The sequence below is a fragment of the Hirundo rustica genome, chromosome 6 (genome assembly GCF_015227805.2).
Source record: "Hirundo rustica isolate bHirRus1 chromosome 6, bHirRus1.pri.v3, whole genome shotgun sequence".
Lineage (NCBI taxonomy): Eukaryota > Metazoa > Chordata > Aves > Passeriformes > Hirundinidae > Hirundo > Hirundo rustica.
The window spans coordinates 44,203,098-44,225,198 of NC_053455.1; the positions used below are offsets into that span (position 1 = coordinate 44,203,098).

The following is a 22,101-nucleotide window of genomic DNA, read 5'->3' on the forward strand; positions in this document are numbered from 1 at the left end:
TCACTACATCACATTCAGCTGAGGAATAAGCCAAGCCAACCAGAATGACAACAAATGTTCCTTATCTGACTACCAAGATGAGATCCAGAAGGAAAACCACCTCAAGGGTGTCTATGGCTTTGGTGGATCCTTCTGCATCCCTTCCCTCAGGGAAATCTACAGGAACAATTACCACTCTGAAATGCCTGTACACCAACACACACAGCACAGGGGAAAACCAGGCAGAATTACAGATCTGTGCGCACATTCTCACTGCAGTTACAGAGACGTGGCGGCATAGCTCACATGACTGGAATGCTGTCGTGGATGGCTATCTACATTTTTTAGGAAAGACAGGCCAGCAACGTGAGGTGGTGGAACTGCTCTTTATGCGAGAGAACAGCTGGGATGTACTGAGCTCTGCCTTGGGCCGGGTGAAGAACAAGACAAGAGCTTATGAGTAAGAATTCAGGGACAATGTGGGTGACACTGCAGTGGGTGTTTGCTACAGGACACCCTGTCAGGAACAGGAAGACAGTGAGGAATTCTCCAGTCAGCTGAAGCAGCCTCACAGCCACAGGCTCTGGTGCTCATGGGGAACTTCCACCACCCTGATCTCTGCTGGAAAAACAACTCATGTGGGCACACAGGAGCCCAGGAGGTTCCGGCAGAGCACTGATGGTAACATTTTGACACAGGTGGTGAAGGAACCATCAAGGAGAGGTGTTCTGCTGGACTCGTACTGAGAAACAAGGAAGGACTGGCTGGGGGCAGCCTTGACTGCAGTGGCCATGAGAGGATGGAATTCAAGATCCTGAGTGGAGGAAGCTGGGCAGTAACTGGAATTACAGCATCCTCAAGGCCGGAGGAATCTGGAGGAGAATCCCATGAGTTATGGCCCTAGAAGGTAGGAGGGTCCAAGAGAGTTGGTTAATACTCAAGTAGCGCTTCCTCCAACCTCTAGATTGTTTGATTTCTTATTCATAGGGATGCACCAAAGCGGGAAGGTGCATCCCTACAAGTAAGAAATCAAGCAAAGAGGGCAGAAGACCTACATGAATAAGCAAGGAGCTTCTGGCAAATCTCAAACAAAAAGAAATACGATGAAATGTGGAAAAAGGGACAAGCCACTTGGGAGGAATACAGGAACACTATCAGACTAGACAGGGGAAGCAGTAAGAAAAGCTAAGGTCTATTTAGAATTAACTGGCAATGGATGTCAAGGACACCAAGAAGGGCTTCTTCAAGTACATCAGTAGCAAAAGGAAGACCTTTTGGGAAAATTTGGGCCCACCCATTTTAAGATGAGGTGGGTGCCTGGTGAAAAAGAATTCAGAGAAGGCTGACATACCAAATGCCTTCTTTGCTTCAGTCTTTATTAAGACCAGCCCTTGGGAATCCTAAACCATGGAGGCAAGAAAGAAAGTATGGATAAAAATCAACTTTCCCTCGGCTGAGGAAGGACAGATTAGAGATCAGGCAAACTTAACACCCACAAATCCATGGGCCCCAATGGGATGCACCAACATGTGTTGAGAGATGCTACTGCTAAGCAATTCTCTATTATCTCTGAGAGATCATGGCAACAGGAGAGGTACCTGAGGATTGGTTAAAAGTCAATGCCCCTCTACCTTGCCCTGGTGATGCTGTGTTGGGAGTACTCTGTCCAGAGCTAGTGCTGCTCAGAAGTTTTAGAGTCTCCACCTCTGGAGATAGCAAAAAGCCACTTGAACATGATCCTGTGCAATTGGCTCCAGGTGAACCTGCTTTAGCAGGGGGGTTTGACTATGATCTTCAGAAACCTCTTCCAATTCCAATCACTCTGTGATACTGACAATCTGTGACTCCTCTTGTTTCTTTGGTAAGCATTTAAAATGTACTAGATGGAGATGCAGTGTAAAGCAGGGCACCACAAAGTAAGACTGTTAGTCCCGTTTACAAGGAAAGTCAAACTCCCAGATCACACACAAAAAAAATGCCACAAGCCTCACACTCCCACCTTCCACATAGATGTCAGCACTCCTCAGAGCTATAGAGTATTCAATCTCCTGTAACTATTTTAACATACTGCTTTTATATTAAAGTATTTATTATTTATCTTTTTCGTTGTGTCTGTATCACCCTCCTTCATGCTCATAGGGGATGACAGAGCACTTCAAATCCATCAGTATCTGACAGCTAGCTCCTCTGTTTGTATCAACCATTCATCTGTCTTGGGACACATCCATTTGCAACAGAGGCTTGTCATCACCTCCAGAACTACACACAGACAATGACCAAAGTTCACAGCCACCCAACCCTCTGGCAAGAACTTTGAACCTTATCACAGCCACTCCACACTTCCCAAAGTAGCAGAACTAAAGACTACAAGTTCAGCTCTAATACTTTTGAATTGTTACAATCATGAGGTTGTAACAAAATTCTCAGACGTGAAAAAGTAATTTTGATGCTGGAGTTCCCCTTTTAGCATTTTTGGGGTTTACTTAAGTTTTTTTAAGTGCCAGGTCACTAAACCACTTACTTGCAAATAAGCAACTAATGAATACTTATCTTCTCCAAAATGTAGTGAGCTTTGATACAAGACCACAGCTATTTAGCTCACGCTGCCTATAAGCTGTTCACTAGCAACACAGAATACAACTAATCAGCAATGGTAACTTCTCAGAGCTAAAAACTGCACCTGGCTAGCAGCTACAGACTGCAGCAGCTGAGACACCTTCACCTTTATACATGATGGAGCAGTCCGAAAACTTGTTGCAGGTGTGCAATGTTAGATCTTAATCCCAGGAATCTGAATGCATTCTCTTCAAAATATCACCTTCCCCCTCATCTTTTGTAGAATTACTATTAGTCTATATCTGGCTTTAACTGATGCTTTAAGAATAATTTTCTGGGGCTACTGAATATTAATTCAATGTCAGTAATTTTTACTGATGAGTAGGATTAGTCCTGCCCAAGTCCTGGCCCACTGCTGTATTTCTGTATCTCAACTGGTTTAGACAACTCCTTCTGAATGGGGCAGATATTTCTTTTTAACAAAACACCACATCTAATTCTTCAGTGCACTGAGCTCTGCTTGTTGATCTGAAAGCCGAGTATTTAAAAGGATAGGAGCCAGAGTTACTTTGTGCCCTTTGTTCCTGTACATGAAAGCCATTCATTAGACTGACCCTGCTGAGTGGTTAAATCCAAGCAAAATGTCTTCAGTTGTAATAACTGTACTATCATAATAAGCACTTATTAAATACATTATAAAGACTGCAGAACTCACTGTCTCTACGAGACTTTTTTCTCTGTCTTTTAAAGTGGCTACTAAAGCTGGTTACTTATTTTTAGCCGTGTTGAAGTCATGCTTTTGACTGCTCTCACAGCAAATCTTAACACAAGGTGAAGACACACATCTAAATTCAGATTGTTACCAGAATGATTTGAGTTGTTAGTAATGACCATTTAGTACTAAATTTTGCCTTTGCCTCTATTATAATTTTAGGACTTACAAAGGGAAAAGCATGCACACATAATGTGCCACAGTTTATCAACCTGTGAGCTTCCTGTAGAGCAGACTCAAAGTGTGCTCTTAACGGAGTGCAAACTCCATGATTTACTTTTCTAAAAAAAAAAAAAAAAAAAAAGGCAACAAATCTAAAGGCTGCCTCCTGAAATATACCCTACATCAAAGAGGGCAGGACAAGGCAGTCTGACAGTCCTCATTTGAGGCTTCCAGGCATATGACATGGCTTTGAAGCTGTCGCAGTCCCCACTCAATCCACCTCCCTCCCACTGCAGCCTGTGCCAGCAATCGTAGGAGTTCTTGCACTCAAGAGCTTCTCCAATGACAGACCAACTTCCTCAGACATGACTTTGGTTTCAGTGGGAAGAACTACCTCTTTTGTAGAAACTGAATGTAATTAAGTCAGTCAAAATTCACCTGAAGAAAACCTAGCTAATCTGCCTTTGTTCTCCAAGAGTTTCAGTTTCCCAAATGAAAGGGTTTGGAGCACAGGAAAATATTGCTCACATGATCTAGGAAACCCGGGCTACTAATTGCAGAGCGTGGGTTTCATCTGGCATTCCTGTGAAAAGACTTTCTCTCTCCTCCACGGCCGTGTGTATCTCAGGAACCCGCGGCCTCGGCGCTCCTCAGCGCAGGGAGCTCCGACACCTGTCGCAAGTGAACACCAGAGGGAGCAGTAAACACTGGTCTGGTAAAAAAGCTTCACAGCGGAGATGGAAAAAATCAAGGAAAATAAGGAACAGCAAACCTTGGGAAAACTTAAAAATGGTTACTGTGGGCAGCACTTTCAAATTACAGTATACTGCTAATCCGTATTAATTCCACACCAGTGCAGAGACAACAAAGATTTACAGCAAATGTGCAGATACAAACACTTTGAATGATGCAGGACTACTTGCGCCACATCTCCCACCCCAGCACTCCACACCCCTGATGACACCAGACCCACAAAATCTTCTGAGACTATAAAGCATTTATACAAAACCCTGTCTGCATTTAAACAGATTAAATGCACATGCAAACATACTCAACACAGAAAAGATAGGCACAGAATAGAATGTGACAAATAGGTCATGTTTATTATACATAAACACAAAGTTCCAATTCTACCGGGTAAAAACAAGAACACAGTTAAGAGATACACATGAGAAGATAAAATCAAAGATTATTATGCTAACATACCAGCAATGAACAAGTAATTACAGGACTATCTCAAATGGTATTCTACTTACCTGACAAAGAATTAAAAATTCTTGCAAAACCAGCAACAGAAGCATGGGTAACCAGAACACATTCCCACTTCACATCCTCATCCTTCCACTATGGCATGCAGCCTACCAGGTGTAGGAGTTCCTATGGTGTTTGTCACCAGGACCCTAGCTTCAGCAGGGGTGCCAAGGGCTTTAATTGCCTGACATAAATAGAGAAATGTTCTTACTAGATCTACTGGACACTTAGATTAAACTGATTTCTCAGACTGCCCAAATACAAGTCACAGTGTTCAGGACCACGAGAGTTAGCCTGCTGCTGTGAGAACGCAGAAAAGCTTGGCTCACCACACCATGCTGAGTGCAACCCAGGACTGCAGGTTTTACATAACCTTCAGTTCTGATTGCACTGGGCTCCCTGCAAGCACATGTGTCTCAGGCAAAGAGACAAAACCGACCTTTAATGGAAGCCTGCTTGGCAGGTGGCTCCAATACCTGTCTGGGGAATCCTAATTACAATGGACCATTTTCATGCAGCACTTCATTTAATAAAGACATTCACCCCCATGGAGGAGACTTGCTCTGTCTGAAGGACGATCAGAGCAAGGTTTGATGACGATGGATTGCTGGTGATGAAATGAGCTTTTTATTGCCACAGTTCCGGATGTTCCTACAGACCAGCTCTTTCCAGCCAGCCCAGGAGTGTGTTGGCAGCACATCCTTACAAGCACGGATGATGCCCCATTGTTCAGACATCTATATGGCCCAGCCACAGCTTTAAGCATTGACTCAGAAACCTGCTTCACCTTTATGTTTGTGTTGAATGAGCAACAGTGCCAACCGGAAACAGAAACAAGTGAGACAGAGGTTTTGAACGTGAGAACACGCTGCCCCAAGGCTATCCTTGCACACAGTTTTTTCTAGCCCACAGCCTACACTCCTTAGCCCTTGGATTAACACAGATAGTCACTGATTCGCTGCGTGCCACTATTTGCTCATAGCTGAGCATACAAATTTGGCATCTCTCAGAAGAGCAACAAAGGAAAATCTAGACTCCTGGGTATTTGGTATGCCTCTAATTCTGGCTGCTGTCATGCCAGGCACTTAGCGTGGATGATGTGCCATGCTCTGAATCCCTACCATCTGCTGCTCGTTAGCTGACAAAGGCAGCACATGCCATCTCCCCACTAGCTGCTGCTCATTAGTGACAAAAGCCATTCTGTGTTCACAGTGTTCTCTCTGTAATAATCTAATACAAAGATGTACAAAGAGCAAAGGAAAGAGGAAACTGAGATGACAGAGTAAATTATGAGCTTAACTAAGAATATTAGTGCACTCTTAAATCTCAAGATGAGAATCCTTCCAAGAGCGAGACACAGGTCTTGGCTCCAAAGGAATAGGTCAGCAGGTAGGTACAAAAGTCAGCACCAGAGATAATCTATTTACCTCAAAATATTTCGAAACATGCAAGCACACATTTGCAGGCTCCTTCCATTCAGGCTCTCTATTTTGGAAAATTTTGTATCCTCCATATCTGGTAACAGAAAGAACTGAGTGCTGACAGCATGCAGCTCCCAACCTGAACACGGCAAGCACTAACCCCAAGTATCTGTAATGCCTGGTATGCAATCAGAGGAGGATTTAGGATCTATGCAATCGATCCTTCCAAGGTTCACAGGAAAGTCCTGTTGGTAAAGATTCTGCATTTGTTAAGAGCCTCAGCTTCCTTTACAGACCATCCACACAGCTGAAAAGCAGTAGTAATAGCAACACTTCAAAGAAATGTACGTGACAGATACTGGACTACACAGGCTGAGGAGCAATCCAACCTATGAGAACCAGAAGACAGGGATAAACTACAAAACAGTTCTCCACTGGGAGATACAATGACGATAGCAGTTTACTCAAACTACAGAGAACTGGAAGCACTTACAAAACTTTCACATTGATATGGTAAATTAATCTTTCTCAAGCTCAATTAGTTGCTTGGAGGAAAAAACAAAGCAAGGCTATTCTTCAAGTAGTTCTTATGTACAACAATGAGAAGTCACTGTGTCAGCTTATTCCCTCCTTTCCATGCTTTTCCTCAACTCTTCTCCCCAGATAAAACCAGGTAATATTTTTCAGTCATCACATGAAGTTTTCTGTTCACTAAACAGCACAAAGACAGCAGGCATGGGATGTGTTAAGGTGACAGGTAAGGGCACGGTGGAAGCCCGGAAGATGGCAGATGGTACGTGGGTTCTGGCAAGTGTGGGAGATGAAGGAAAGTAACATGGTTAACAGAAATGGTCCTGCAAAAGAGGAGACAGAAAAGCGACAAAAAGAAGAGAGGGAAGAGATAAGACACAAATGGACAATGCGCATGTAATTCTGTTTTGCATCTTATTTTCTCCTCACACCCAGACCATTGCTTTTCCACTTGCTGGCCACAAAAAATGAGAACCAGAGTCGGAGTTTGAAGTTTTCTGTTTAAAGGGGAACAGACAGGAAGAGATGTTACGGCAATGGAATTGATAAAATATTGTTGGACATCCATGTTCAGCCGTAAGACAAATCAGGAGAGAAAGATTTTCCACAAAACCACACGTGTGATGACTACTTCCTCATGGTCATGCCACAACACAGCATACTCATCTTCACAACAAATGAACACTGCAACCAAGCTCCTACTCACACACAGACATTTTTAAGCAAGGTTAGCACTTTTCAATGTGAAATAGTTACTTGATGAGGAATCACAGACAAAGCAGCTTAAAGTACAGCTGTGAGTGGTAACACACTGGTAACTCAGCCATCTCATGCTGCTAATGCAACTCCTGTGGCTTTGTGCTCACCATCAACAGCTCAGCTACCGCAAAGCAAAATCACAGCAGAAAACAACTCTAATTTCACTGCAAGGTAAGTTTTAGGAAGAAGAGCCCTGTTCCGATGGAAGGAAACTAACAAATCATAGACTAAAATGATTAAAAAAATAAAATTTTACACGTACAGGGCTGCTTTTCAATGCCTTATCTCTGAGATAGGAACAAATCTAACACCTGCATAAGCCCAACCAACTTCTGATTACTTTATAATGTATAAGACTGGTTGAAAATACTACAAATGTGGAGATTCAAATGAGCACTATCTCCATTCTGTTTTGGCTTATCTAACCTGTTATCAGCAGGCCAGCATAGGATTCACATCGATTGTTCTCCCTGCAAGTCTTTATACGCTAATTCAACATTTGTGAGGGTGATCCAATAGCAGATAGATGTATGGCAAGAGGAAAGAACAGTCTAATTATCTCCATCAATTTGTGTAGGATCAAAAGGATGTTCATCCAGGAAACTGTCAGCCAATCAAGCCAGATAAAACTATTTGAAAAAAACCCAGGAAGGACAGTTCTGCAGCAACTTAAAATTCATAGCTGCAGCATAGCCTACATCACTGAAGTTTATTTGAGTCTGTGGTGACAAGAACAGCTTTTATGAACTGCCATTTTACAGCTATTTATATTTTATTGTCAGTTACTATGTTTATTACTGTCTGTAATTCACCAGACCCAACTGATTTTGGTAAGAAAAATTTTGAACAGAGAGTCACAAAACATATTTTCTTTTTACTGATTCCTGAGTAAATACCCAGTTCAGCCTTCATTAAGAAAATCTTCATAAACAGCATCTAATTGGATCAAATGAAACAAAATTTATGCAAGGCAGACAATGACAACATTCTTAGAGACACAGAAACTCCTGTTGTGTATCCTACAAATACAAAGAAGTACTGTCATTCAGCTTGTTTTAAAAAGAAAAAGCAGCACACCAAAAGTCATGCCAGCAGTGTATTCAGGAGCCAGCTAATGAGGAACCTGAGTCACACAGCTGTTGTCATCAGGAACACCTCACTGAAAGGTACAGGTTGAACTTTAGATATTTTTATTCTTGCCAAAGCTCCCACTGATATAATTTCTGCTAGGGTTTAAACAGATATGCATGACACTGATCAATCCTTGTAACAGGCCAAACCTTTAATATTGACATTTAAGTGTGAAAAAAATTAAATTAACCTGTCTTCAATGTTGCAATACAAGCCTGATGCCTTATAACGACTGCAAAGCATTAGATACTTCATACAGGTAGTTTTAATTCTTTAGAAAGTGAGTAAAGCTCACTAGCTTAAAGCAAAGCTATATACTGTTATTTACACAGCACAGTTATTAAAGGCCCATTATTTAAAAGGGATGGATTACTGGGGTTAAAGAAGAGGAATCAAGTTTAAAAAATAAGAGCATTTAACAACACATGTATTTCTAGTCAGGTATTTGAAAGAAGCTGGTTTTTTTTTTCCTTCTGCTCTATCAGCAAAGCTAATGCTGTCTTGGAAATGTCCTGGGAAAGGTAAGCTTCTTATAAATTCAGTTTAAGTGTAATGAAAACCTCTGTAAAGTACACACATAGAGAAACCTCATTTGCAACATGAAAACAAATAACATCTCAGAAATTTCTCACTTGCTCTAGAATCACATGAAATTTGATTTTTTTTTTCACTCTCAACTGGATTTCAAATCACAGCATTTTGCTACAGCATAATTTTGCTGTCTGGTTAACACATGTAGGCTAGAAAGTTTCATGTTATGACTGAGTAACATTAACTAAATTTTCGTAAATGCTAAGAAAAGATGAAATCACAGTTGAAAACCAGATCAGACATTTTAAGCTCTCTAGAACCAGAAGTTCTTTAGGAGGATTAAAACTTAAAAACACCATTAGCAAATCAATTTAGCCTATTTCTTAGAAAGCTGTTGTTAAAGTTCGTAGAGTTAAGAATTGTATTTTGATCAGAGAGAACAAAAATCACAGGATACAGTCAACAATTCTGAAATGGAAGGAACTATGTTTGATGGTAGTGAAAGTCAACTTACAGCACTACACCAGTGTGCTGAAGGAGTACATGCAGGATCCCTAAAAATCACAGAGCATCATGGAAGAATCATAAGTCCATCAGAATTTATCTATCTTTTCAGGTACTTCCCCACATGCTGCATTAAAACTGGACATTGAAGAACATTAAAGACCTGAAACATTAAAGACCTGAAACATTAAAGCCTGCGTGTTTTTTTCAAACAAGATCTAAACGAGGAAAGAGACAGCAGCTTTGTTCCTTTTCTCAACACAGAACACAGCAGTAGCAGTAGTTAGCCAAGCCCTGTCATAAAAAGCACGATAAGGTCACAGAAATGGTCACTTACGGCATTCCTTCTCATCGCTGTCATCAAAGCAGTCGGGCAGCCCATCACACTGCCAGGCCCCTGGGATACAGCGCCCATTACTGCACATGAAGTTTCCAGGAATGTTGCATTCATTCGTGAAGTTATTCCCAGGCAACAGTTGGCTGTCTGCGGCAAATGAAAGAGAAGTAAGTTAACTGAGGAATTAACAAAGGCAGCAAAAGCTGTCACTAAGAAAGCTGTTTATCAGTGGCTGAATGAAGATGAAACAAAGGGACCATGTCCCTGGTTATTTTGTCATTATCCTATCAGTATCCTGAGCATGGTACTTGGTAGCACTTTTTCTTAAATTCTCATTTTATCTTTCTCCATTCTCACACACTGTTTTGCAGATTTCCTCTTGCTATTTTCTTTCAAGAACACACATGCAGCCTCTATGTATACTCAGGTCAAAGCAATGTTTGTTTAAAAAAAAAATCTCTCTTCTTCACAGGGTCAGTCTACACAGAAGTGAAACGGATGAGGCTGCATGAACTCAGCTCTATCCTCCCTTGCTTTTGTCAGATCAGTACTTAGCTTGCAGAATACTTTGTTGTTGTTAGCCAAGGGCTATGCACAAGGTAACACACTGACTAATCCATACTAGGCTTTCAATTAAGTTTTAAACATAGCGCTGCTGATCAAAGTTAGAATTGAGCCTCTTGGTGTCAATACAGTCTCCTGGCACACATCTGTGCACAGGCTAATAAGACAGCTGGCACAATGAGTCTGCCACGTGGAGGGAACACAGTAGCAGGATACCGGAGATCAAGAGAACAGTGAAAGAAAGAAATCTAGTGCTTTGCCTTCAAGGTTAGACACAGTGCTAGTCAGCCATTTTAATCTAATTTTTCTCACTTTGTGCATCGTCTTTTGGAACGCAGATATCACAGAAGCACGAACTTCAGTGAAGGAAGGATAATGACACTCAATGGCTTTAATAAGCATCAAAATGGCATGACCTGTCACAGAGCTAGGAGGAAGCTGCAAGACAAGGCAGAGAGTGAGAAAAATAATATCCTTCCCCTTGTCTTCCTGTCATATTCCAGACTAGTCCTAAGCAACATGCACTTGATTAGGCAAAAACCTTCCCAGGTAAGGATGGAGGTGTCACAAAAGCACGTTCCCCCTGCCAACCTGCATACCTTCATCGTTCAGAACCAGGAAGAACAAACTAAGCTGACACAAAGCTTAACCATTTACCCATCATTTACCTATTTTGAGGATAAGCACATTATTTTTGAAACTCTGGGGGTATGGCAGAGCTGTAGCTGGTTCCCTCCACTGCCCATCCGTATGCCATCTTGCTTCCTGTTGCTCTTGGAGTTCAACTCCTCCCTCTCCCAGGAAGGCACGAACACCAAGAGCAAGGAAAACTATTAGGAACACAACATGGAGAGTGCTCCATTCTTCAGTGCTGCACAGGGCACAGAGCAGATCTGCCAGCACAAGAAGTTTCAGGTAAGACCTTTTTCCTAGATCTTTCCTGAAGTCTCAGGGAGTAATCTTCTCTGTACAGGCATCTTTGTACAGAGAACACATCTACCAAAATAATAAGTTTTATAGCATGATTAGTGCACGAGGCTTTGCAGAAACTTCTGAATCAGCCAAATGTAGCTTGTTCCCTTCCTCCCTCACAATGTATCAAAATGCTGCATCCATGACACAGGCAAAACTGCTAAGTTTCGTATCACTATTTCAAATGACAAGAGAGGAATGCTTCACAGAGGTAGTCTCTTCAAGCCTATGTCTGTCTCAAACAATGTATTTCCTTTCAAATGTTATTTCTTACAAATGACTGACTTTCCTGGGGATGTTTCAAGAATCTGCCACCACAGCAGATGCCTTAATGGAAATTTGCCCTGAGCTGTTAAAAAACAATGTAGTTCAGAAAAAGAAGGTGGAAATATGGTCTCCAGAGCCACCTGTAACTCTCCTGCTGTACGTGGCACCTTAAAGAAAAGAGAGTAACAGCCACCAAAAAGCATGCCCAGGCATGCAGCTGGCAATTAGACATCTTTTAGCAGTGTAATTCAAACCTCAGTTTCATTCCCTGGATCACCGTTCTTCCCATGGAGAAACAGCAGGTTTGCTCTTCACACTGTTACAGCCTACAGCACACTGGAACAGGCTCAGCTCCAGTCCAGTCAGGCAGGGCCCACACTGCTCCCAGCAGCTCCTGGGGTAAGGCTACACCCAACTTTGTCTCATGCTTGAATGCCTGATTTTAAATAATCAGCAATGGCAACAGTTCATCCTTGGCTACTCCTGCCATGAAACACTGAACAGATACTGTGCTGTCAATCAGCACCCCCAGGCTAGTGCAACCTCACAGCATCACTGGTAACTGAGTTCTGCACTTCTGTGTTCAACCAGCGACGGCTTTGTTGTTGTTTACGGCGTTTCTTTCCTCTTAGGACAGTAACTGAACGCACTCAGCTCAGTCTTGTATCACTGACATGTACCTGCTAAGTAATGACCAAGTGAAAATCACCACACTCAAATAGCTGCAGGGTGAAGCTGTCAGCATTTACACAACCTCCCAGTAGCAAACCACCCCCTGTGCATGAACACCACTTCTGCCTGCAACTGGAGAAAATCCAACAGGATGCCAAGATAGGAGATATCTCAGTATTCTTTGCTTCAGTCAATGTAGTCAAGCTAGTTATAAGGCATGTAAGACCTTCAACAGCAGAATCTAACTTCTCCACAGTCCTCCCCAAAAGCAGTTTCAGGTCAGCATTAGAATTTAAAGTTCTCAGATATCACAAAACTGAAATGTCTTGGCTAAGAATAAATCTCAGATATAAAACAGAGCTTATTGAGGCTTCAAGAGAACTAGAAATTAACAAGGCTTTTGCTCTCTCAGAACCTAAGCAACTAAGGCAGGACATTTAGGCAGCAACATCAAAAAGGTGTCAGTCTCATGGCATCTCTCTCCATCGCTCTGCACTACCTTCTTAACTAATCTCATATATCTCTCATCCAACCTGCTCCCCTCCCACATGGAAGCAGCACCTATTTAAAATGAAAAGTCCTACAGTCTATATTTAAGTGAGACTTCTTCACTTGGGCAAGTTGCTAGCTAAGAACCAACAGCAGACCTGCTCCAGCTACAGAACTGCCTTTGCCCCACGAAGCATCCTGGAGATCCAGATGAGAAATCATAACTGGATGCATCTCAAGCACTCTAACACCTCCTGTGCAGAATAACCTAAGGTCAACTCCTGTCAGATCTATTGCTGTTATCTTGCTGAAAAGTTTCAGCAGTAATTGCCACACTCCTTTAATGAAAAAATTTAGACCAAGCCAACTAATTTTAGAAATTTTTAGAGTTTCAAAAAGCATGAAAAAAACCCAACTTTCCTAAAAAAGCATTATCAAGTCCCTGTTCCTTTTAATAACTCCTTTAAACAAATGCCATATTTCTACCCTATTAGATTGAAGCAACATTCCAGGAACAGGTATCAAATTTTGTTGCCCAGTAAGTTGTTTACAGGATTTCCTTTGTCCTATAATAACCTTATCCTAAATATTCTTTTAAAGCAAGGATGTATTACTGACCCTTTCACCAAACAGAAGATAGTGGCAGATCAAGATACTTGCAGACAGTCCTACCCAAGCTTTGCTGCAGAATGGAAACATGGGAACTCTGACTCAATCCAGTTTCAAAGCAATCAATCCTTCTCTTAAACACAACCTTCATCAGCTCCTAGGAGAGCTGCATGTTACACACAGCAATCTGAGAATCACAGCCAATGCATCTAGAAACTTGTTTCGTGCATCACTCCATGCCCAAAAAATCCACTGGTGGATAAAAAACTGTCAGAACAATGGTACACGTGGAACAGTTTTAAATGTTATTACTCTTTCTGCTTCCCTCACACTTTACAAGTCTCCCCTAATGGATTTTAAAAACCCCCTCAAAGAAATCCTCAGTGTGGTCCTCAGCTCCCAGCCCTCAGAATGCGATCTTCCTGCCCACTCAGCACACAGCCCAATGCAGGACTGCGCATGCACAAGGAGCAGTGTCACAGACACGCTCAGAACAGACATGGAAAGGACCAAAACACATCATCATGTCCATTTCTCCAACAAGGTCCATAAAGATGTCAGGTTTTATGCAGCCAACTTGATGCACTGCCTCTTGGCAGGGGCAGAAACTCCTTCAATCTGGCAGAGCTGGCATTCCAATAGTTGACATATTTACCCTGCTGCCTCTGATTAATTTTGAATTCAACCCAAACAGGAGCTACATGGATGTGTTCAGTTAAGTAAAAGAGGAAGGAAAGAAGGGGAAAGTAGTCCATTTTCACTGCAACACATTGCTCACTTTAAGCAGCATACCATCTGGGCTGAATATAAAAAAATGGACTTGTGTTTCACTCCGAAGGGGACTGAATAAGTAAAATCAATCTGTTTTAGCAGCCACTTCCAAAAATGTTGGTATCTAAATATTTAATATTCCCCAAAAAAGAATCAGGGAAAAATAAATGAAAGGATAAGTCATACAGAGCAAGCACTTCACACTGTATTAAGAAAGCAAGTCAAGGATATCCTTCACAAAACCACCTTTATCTGAAAGCACTCCAGAGAATTGTGGACATTACAGAACAGATCATTACTGATCACACAGCTCTGTATCAGAAAGTATAATCAGCAAGGGCAGGCAATCAGCCTGGCCAAGGAGGTTTTGAGGAGGAAATATACTTATGTGTTCATGGCTGTCATGAACAATGCCAGTAACATCAGTCTCATGGCAAAAAGGATCCATCACCAAGGATGAAGCATGAACTCTTCATGTCAAACCTTTGGCATGTCTTTTGTGGGAATCATGGGATCTTCACAGGATACTTTCAGTGGATTGCTGCTTAAAGCTTTTCATATGTGAAGAGAATTATTTTGATCAGGCTGGTATGTAGCTGTGAGGCTGAAGGGTTACTGATGACACTTTCCTGTCACACCATGCAGACATTATACTCCATACACATTTTTAATTTCTGTTTAAACCCTTACCAGGTGTAAATACACACCAGGTTTGATTTAAGCACATCAGAAATCTGTTTTAACTCTACTGAAATCTGCAACATGTTATGAAAACAAATGGAGAGAGACTACAGCAAGTCAGTAACTGGAATTTGCAGCAAGATGGCATCCAAAAGACATACCTTCAATAACTGCCAATATTTGATCAGCAGCAAAACACATCACAACTAAAGAAATGCCAGCAGTATTAGCAGACTTGAACAAACATTTTCTGATCTTCCTTTGTCATCTTAAAAGTCTGCAAATAAGCACTGTCAAGTGACTGACAGGCTATTACAAGATTTGATTCCTCAGAGAACAAAAAACTACTTCCAAATGCTTACATCCAGGCCCAGTTGCTCCTGTGAATTTAGCCCTTCAGGACAGATGTTTCTCTTCATACTTCTTTATGTTGACATGAAGCATGTGACTCACTCCATGTCTACTTTACAGAGATCTACTAATGCAGGTGATGCACTCAGAGGAGAATTCAAAAGCTGAGCACGAAAAAAGTGCTTTGCCTATAAACTTCAGTTTATTGTGTGCATGTACAAACTTCACTAGCACTAGAAGCATGTTGTCAGCAAGGTAACACCAGTGGCATTAAGGCAGACTTGAATTAATGCTCACTGCACTGAAACAGAAGGCAGAGACAATTTGTGCTTATTGGAGAAAGTCAGGATTCACGCAGTCACCCAGAGAGACTGTGGGACAAACTTGCTCAATCTCTTTATTACATCTTCAGCCCTTGTTAAAATGAAAACAAGGCGCTAATTTTGAAGAGGAAAGTGCCTATTCTGAATTCAGGCACATAGGGTATAAAAAGATTGCTCTTTAACAGCACCAAAAAGGTAAGGAAAATACATCACTGAGGGCGAAGTTTACCTTCCATCTCTCAAATAAACACCTTTGGTATTACCCAAAAATTTGTTTGCAGCTCAGTGTTCATAAGGGTTATCATGTAAATCAGCAAAAATGCCAGTCTTCAGTTTGATCTGCTTTCCTATGCACTGCTGCAAAGGTTCTTGCCAGAAGAGAAGAAAAGCATACCAGTGTACATTCCAGGCTGGCTTTGGGAAGCAAAGAATAAGACAAGCGCTCTCTTGCTCTGCAGTGAAACCTCTGACAACACCTAAGCCACCTGCCACAAGTAAAGGACACCTGTCACTAATTATCTGACAACTTAAATCCCCTTGAACAGTTTTAATCCTTATCCTCCCCTATCCTCACTTAAACTGCCTGATGATTACAGTGCTTATGATATATTAGAAGTTATGAGGGTTATTTGTAAAGGCAGATTGACAGTCCCACTGCAATACAAGTGCTCAAAAATGTTGCTTCACTGAAGCAGCAGGTAATTAGTGATTGCTCAAGGAACTGCTCATTGATCAGGTTCGACTTCCCCTCCTTCAGTTTTCCAACCGTGATCCAGGAGATGCGGTCTATTTAGTATCTGGCATTTTCAAGATTTAAAATGGATCAGTCCTAGCCAAAAGATCAAAAACTCCTACAGTAACTTCAAATTAACTGCTAAATATTACTGAGGCAAGTCAAAGACAATGGGAAAACCAACCCCCTCAGAGCACTAAAATGGACAGCTTCTTTTAGGTTAGACAGAAAAACTACTGCAGCAAGGAACACTGACTACTATCCAATGCCCATCATTCACCCATGTTGAGGGTTAAGTCTCCTGTAGAATTTTTCCCCCCCAAGTTGCTAGGAGACTAAATGCTGAGTACTTAACCTGGACAAAAAGAAGCTGATCACTTAGTTTGGGGGAGGGAAAAAAAAGCCCCGGGAGAGAGAGCTGAGGGTGGGGGTCGGGTGTCTTTGGTCTTCCGGGGAGCAGAGATCAGGGGCTGCTGGCTGCTGGAGTCCACGGTTAACGAAGGAGTCTGGTCCTGGGAATTCTACCATCTGTTGGAGTATCCAGGAATTCGGAGTTTCTTCGCTGTCCTGCTGGATTTTAGGTGAGCCCGGGTCCAGCCGCTGCGGCTTCTCCGGCACTGCCACCTCTGCCTGCCGAGGACACCCCCTGCCTGCGGAGGACAGTCCACCGCGCCCGGCTTCCAGCCATCAGCGCCGGAGCTTCCACCGTTTGCCCTCAGGGTTCTTGGTTCTGTTCTACTATTGTTATAATTGCTGTTGTTTTTTGTCTGTCCTGTTATAGTTACTAGTAAAGGACTGTTATTCCTTTTCCCCATAGCTCTGACTGAAAAGTTTTTTCTTTTAATCTTCCAAATTATAATAACACGGAGGGAAGGATTCAAATTCCTCATTTCCTAGAGAGGCCTGCCTCTCCATAGCAGACACCTGTCTTTTCAAAACCAAGACAACCCATTAATTCCTCACTGCAAAACCTGCCTTTGTCAAACTGGAGATCAATTAATCCATCACGGCCCCCACCATAAATAACACAATATGCATAGAACAGAGTATCTTCTTCTACGTATCTTACAGCGTTAGTCGAAGCAACTGGCACATTCCCTATAGTAGGTGGCTGCATTTCAGCACTTAGCCATGCAAGCACCTTAATTAAATATAATCTTCTAAACGATTCCCTAATAAACAACCATTTGCTTTTTCCTTGCAACAATATATACAGGAAGTGAGCTGAGGTGAACAGGCTTACTTTAGTCCTACACACTTCATGGCTGGATTCTATATTTGGGGGACTGGGCATTTCACTAAAGCTGCCACATTTGCTTGTCGCAGCCAGCAGTGCAGCTGCTTGAGTACACACCAAAAATACATCCCCGAGGTCTGCAGGCTCTGGGCACACTTCATGTGGTGGAAGAGAAACAGGCTATGGGCCATTAGCAGAGCAAACACAGCTCCAAACTAGTACAGGTTTAAACTGAAAAAGGAAGCAGATATAAATAAGGAGGAAGGAATACTTTAGATTACTGAACTGGGTGCACCTCAAAAGAAAAGCATTCCCCATTAAGAAGGTCAAATGGAGATTGTATGATGTTCTTATCCAAGCTAGAGCTACCTTCCTTAAAGAAACAGCAAAGATAAAAACATTTTATTTTTAATACCTCTGAAGAACACCAACTATGTGAAATCTAACAAGGGTAAGTGCCAGATTCTATACTTGGGACAGGGCAACCCTGGTTGTGTGATTAGGAAATGAGAGGCTGTAGGACAGTGCCACAGGAAAGGGCCCTGGGGGTGCTGGTCTCTGGGAAGCTGGATCGGAGCCAGCAGTGCCCTGGCAGCCAGGAGGGACAACCCTGTCCTGGGGGCATCAGGCACAGCATCACAGCCCGGCAGGGAGGGGACTGTCCCCTCTGCTCTGCTCTGCACTGGGGCGGCCTCAGCTCCAGTGCTGGGGCACTTGGGGTGCCACAGTATAAAATGAGATGGAACTATCAGGGAGTGTCCAAAGGAGGGCCACTAGGATCGTGAAGGACCTGGTGGGGAAGTCGTGTGAGGAGCAGCTAAGGTCACTTGGTCCATTCAGCCTAGAGAAGAGGAGACTGAGGCGGGAGTCACATTGCAGTCTGCAATTTTCTCCTGAAGGGAAGAGGCAGGTACAGACCTCTCCTCTCTGGTGACCAGTGCCAGGACACAAGCGAATGGCCTGATAAGCTGGATATTAGAAAAAGTTTTTCACCCAGAGGGTGGTTGGGCACTGGAACAGGCTCCCCAGGGAAGTGGTCACAGCATCAAACCTGACAGAGCTCAAGATGTGTTTGGACAGGCTGGGATTCTAAGGGCATCTTGTGCAGGGCCAGGAGGTGAACTTGATGATCCTGATGAGTTCCTTCCAACTCAGCATGTTCTATGATTCTATGGCATACTGCTATAACACCACCCTGAGGAAAACATTATTTTTGTCTTCACAAAAACAAAACACTAAAGGATTTATGCACAATAATGCAGAAAACATACAACAGATCTTAGGACAGAATTTAGATTTCATTATTCCTGTCTTTCATTTAACAATACACTTATAATTACTTGGCATCAGTTTTTTTATCAAACAGATGTACCTATGAGAAATTAAATAGGGAGTAGGGGTAAACAAGGAGGTAATAAGCTCATGTGATCCATCACACTACTCCAATTTCCCAAAAAACAGGCTAAGCTGACATTCTGCCCAGAAAATACTGAGATCATGCTTGAAATGTGATAGTAGCAAGACTAAGTCTGATTCATTAAAATTTAAAGGAGTAACATAAGAGCAACAGAAGTGATAAAAAACCCCTTCCATTTAACAAGAAGCACTACGCATATTTTACTGTTTTTCTAACAGCTAGGAGGGGCTAGGTTTAAATTTCCTCACAGGATATTCTATGCCAATAAAAAACCTACCTACCACAATTTAGTTTAAGTTTTCCAAACAGAATCAGAACATTCTGATGCTGATTGGGAAACTTAAACATTCACTTTCAAAGTTCAAAAGCTTTTAATTGCCCTTTGAGACTTGTTTCTGCAAGGACTTTTTTTTGCAGCGTGCTGATGCAAGAGATCATAAAAGGCTGCTGTCAACCACATTTTCTTGCTAAAAAACATGTCCTGAATTACCTGCATTTTGGGGCCTTCAGAGAAGATGGTTAGCTGCACAAATTCTGGGATGTTCATCCTTACTAGCTGGGCAAATTCATCTAGGTCTTACACATGATGGAAGAAAAATCCCATGGTTGTTCTGTCTGGAGAAAACAACTGAATTCGCTGTTAGGTTATTTGCCCACAGGCAAGTGGTACTTCAAGCTGTTCTGTTGTGCCACATGACAATCACTTAAAGAGCTGCTCCAATGAGAAATAATCACAAGGATTGGCAGAAGTTAACTGTGAGGCTGTAAAAGTGTTAATTCTCTGAAAAAAAATGACTCCATGTCAGCTGCTCTAGGAGCACTTCACTATGGCAGTGGTTAAAGTATGCTCTAACTTATAGGCATAAAAACCACTGAAGTCCTTTGCAGTTGGTAGCTGATACTGGATACACTTCCCGCTCTTCTACATCTCAGCATACAAAAACAACAATGCCCAAACATGCAGCAGTACAAAAACACAGAAGGGGAGAAAGTATGCTTCAGCATGATGCTAACGAAGTATCATCTTGCCTCTTCCTCAGTGAGTACTCACTCAGCACTTTTAACAATATTCAATATTTCTGTAGTCATGTCTCACCAGAGAACAGACATTGAATCAACCTTTGCAAGTGAATGCAGTTTAAGCAAGAGCTACGTGTTACAGGAAAAACAAACAAACTATAAACAGATATCATTAACTGGTAGGCAAAAGGATGTTTCAGCCAGCAAGGGAAAAAACCCCCAGCCATAAGAAATGACAACCTCTGCACCTTCAGACACCATAGAATCCAAGGCCATGCAATAATAACAGTATGGAATGGTACTGCTCATCAGAGGCAGAAGCACCACGTCAAACTTTTCTGTGCTTTCTGTACGTAGCTCTGATTAGCTGCAGGCACATATCCTCCACAGTTCAAGCTGATTTAAATCAGAGCAAATAGCCTCATCTTTCTTTAACCCTGGGCATAAATTCCTGTCTTCCTCTTGTTACCCAGTTGCATAAACTTCACCACAGGTGAGCAGCGAGCTTTAAAAAAAAGTCCACCTAGAGCCTGCAGTTCTTCACCAAAGTTTCAAGAGCTTATTCCATCACAGAAGAGAGAGAAAGGAAGATACATGCCCCCTCCAGATTAAGAACACAACAAGGATTGTAGCCTTTTCTCAGGCTAAGTCAGGTAACCTAAAGCAAATAGTTCTACCATTTTCAACTGCAATAGACACCACTTAGTCTCACAAAGTTGCTTGTCTTTAATAACTATGGCCCAATTGCTTCTTTAAGTAGCAAAGTTTTCAAGAGCCCTAATTTCTTCTGCATATCAGTCTTCTCCAGTAAGGAAAGCTGTCTGTCAGAACCAAACATGCCACTCTGTGGCAAACCATCCCAGCAAACATGTAAATGGTGAAGGCTGGCTTCTCACACTGACATCTTACTGGTATCACACGAACTTTCCTGTCCAACTACCAAGGACTCACTCTGGCAGTCACACTCCTACTACCAGACACTTTCACTGCTGGGACTGAAACCCCTACACAGTGGGTGGCTTCAGTGACCCAATGGGTGCACTTGACTCTCTGCACACCCCACATTCACACAGTCAGACAAGGTTTCCTTACCGCATTAACGCTGGTTTCCCATAGTGCAGTCCCAAATGTCCAGTTCCTTTAAGTAATTTAATCGTGATGCATAACACAAAACCAGCTTGAGCTGGTGCCCGTGGAGAGGGAACCTGAACAAAGGAATCCCCGTGCTTTCATACCCTGTCTGCCGATAGTCTGGGGTCTTCTTACTGAGTCCTTGGCTCCTGCTGTGTCCCAGCATCTGGTCACTTGGCCTGCACAGGTCCCTGTGCCCTTTGCTGTGCAAAGGGTCACCACTAGGTCACAGCCCCTTCCCTCTCTGGCGCTCCCTACATTTTTCCCACAAAGGGCAAAACCTGCTGCTCCCACCACAGGTGCACACCCACTACCTGCTCCAAGTGTATCCCTCAGCATTGGTCACTGACAATTTCAAAGGTGTGTTAGAGACAAAAAGTGCAGGGCTCTGAAAGCAACCTCACTCTGTAATAAATGGTGGAGAAAGCAAACCAAGATGAAGTTGTGGTAATGATTACCCTCCTGATGACAGTGATGGCAGAATGACCTTCCCATCTGGAAAGTTTGCATTTAGGATCTGACAGCACATCAGGAGGGGAAGATAAGCTGTGGTACTGGTAATGAGAGAAGTTGGGCTCTGACACTATGTGAAAACGTCACCTCAGAAAGAACCTGGAAGAGACAGATGCGTGAGGCTCCACAGAGGAAACAAGCCCAAGGAAGGCCAGGATGTAGGACAGAGTAACAAAACAAAACAAAACATCAACACTCTTAATTGTCCTTAACAATAAAGAAAAAACTCATAACCCTTCACTCAACAACACAGCTAATTTCCAGGTGTGAGGAGATTGATGACAGATAACCATGATTTTCATCTAGACAAGAGACAGATCTGCAGACTTCCCTACCCCAGGAAGGCAACTTAGCTCTTGCTTTGAAGTCTTGCCCTACGAAAAGAAAACAAGGAGACTAGAAACCTCTCTCCTGAGG

At 42.5% G+C, this 22,101-nt stretch overlaps 1 protein-coding gene across 4 annotated transcripts in view; it reads right to left on the minus strand.

Moving 5' to 3' along the window:
- LDLRAD3 (low density lipoprotein receptor class A domain containing 3) overlaps positions 1–22,101 on the minus strand; it is a 107,127-nt gene that overhangs the window by 61,637 nt on the left and 23,389 nt on the right. For all 4 annotated transcript variants that reach the window (XM_040068694.2, XM_040068692.2, XM_040068691.2 and 1 more), the window contains exon 2: positions 9,935–10,081. In XM_040068694.2, coding sequence (XP_039924628.1) covers positions 9,935–10,081 — 147 coding nt within the window. The remainder of the gene's footprint in view (positions 1–9,934; positions 10,082–22,101) is intronic.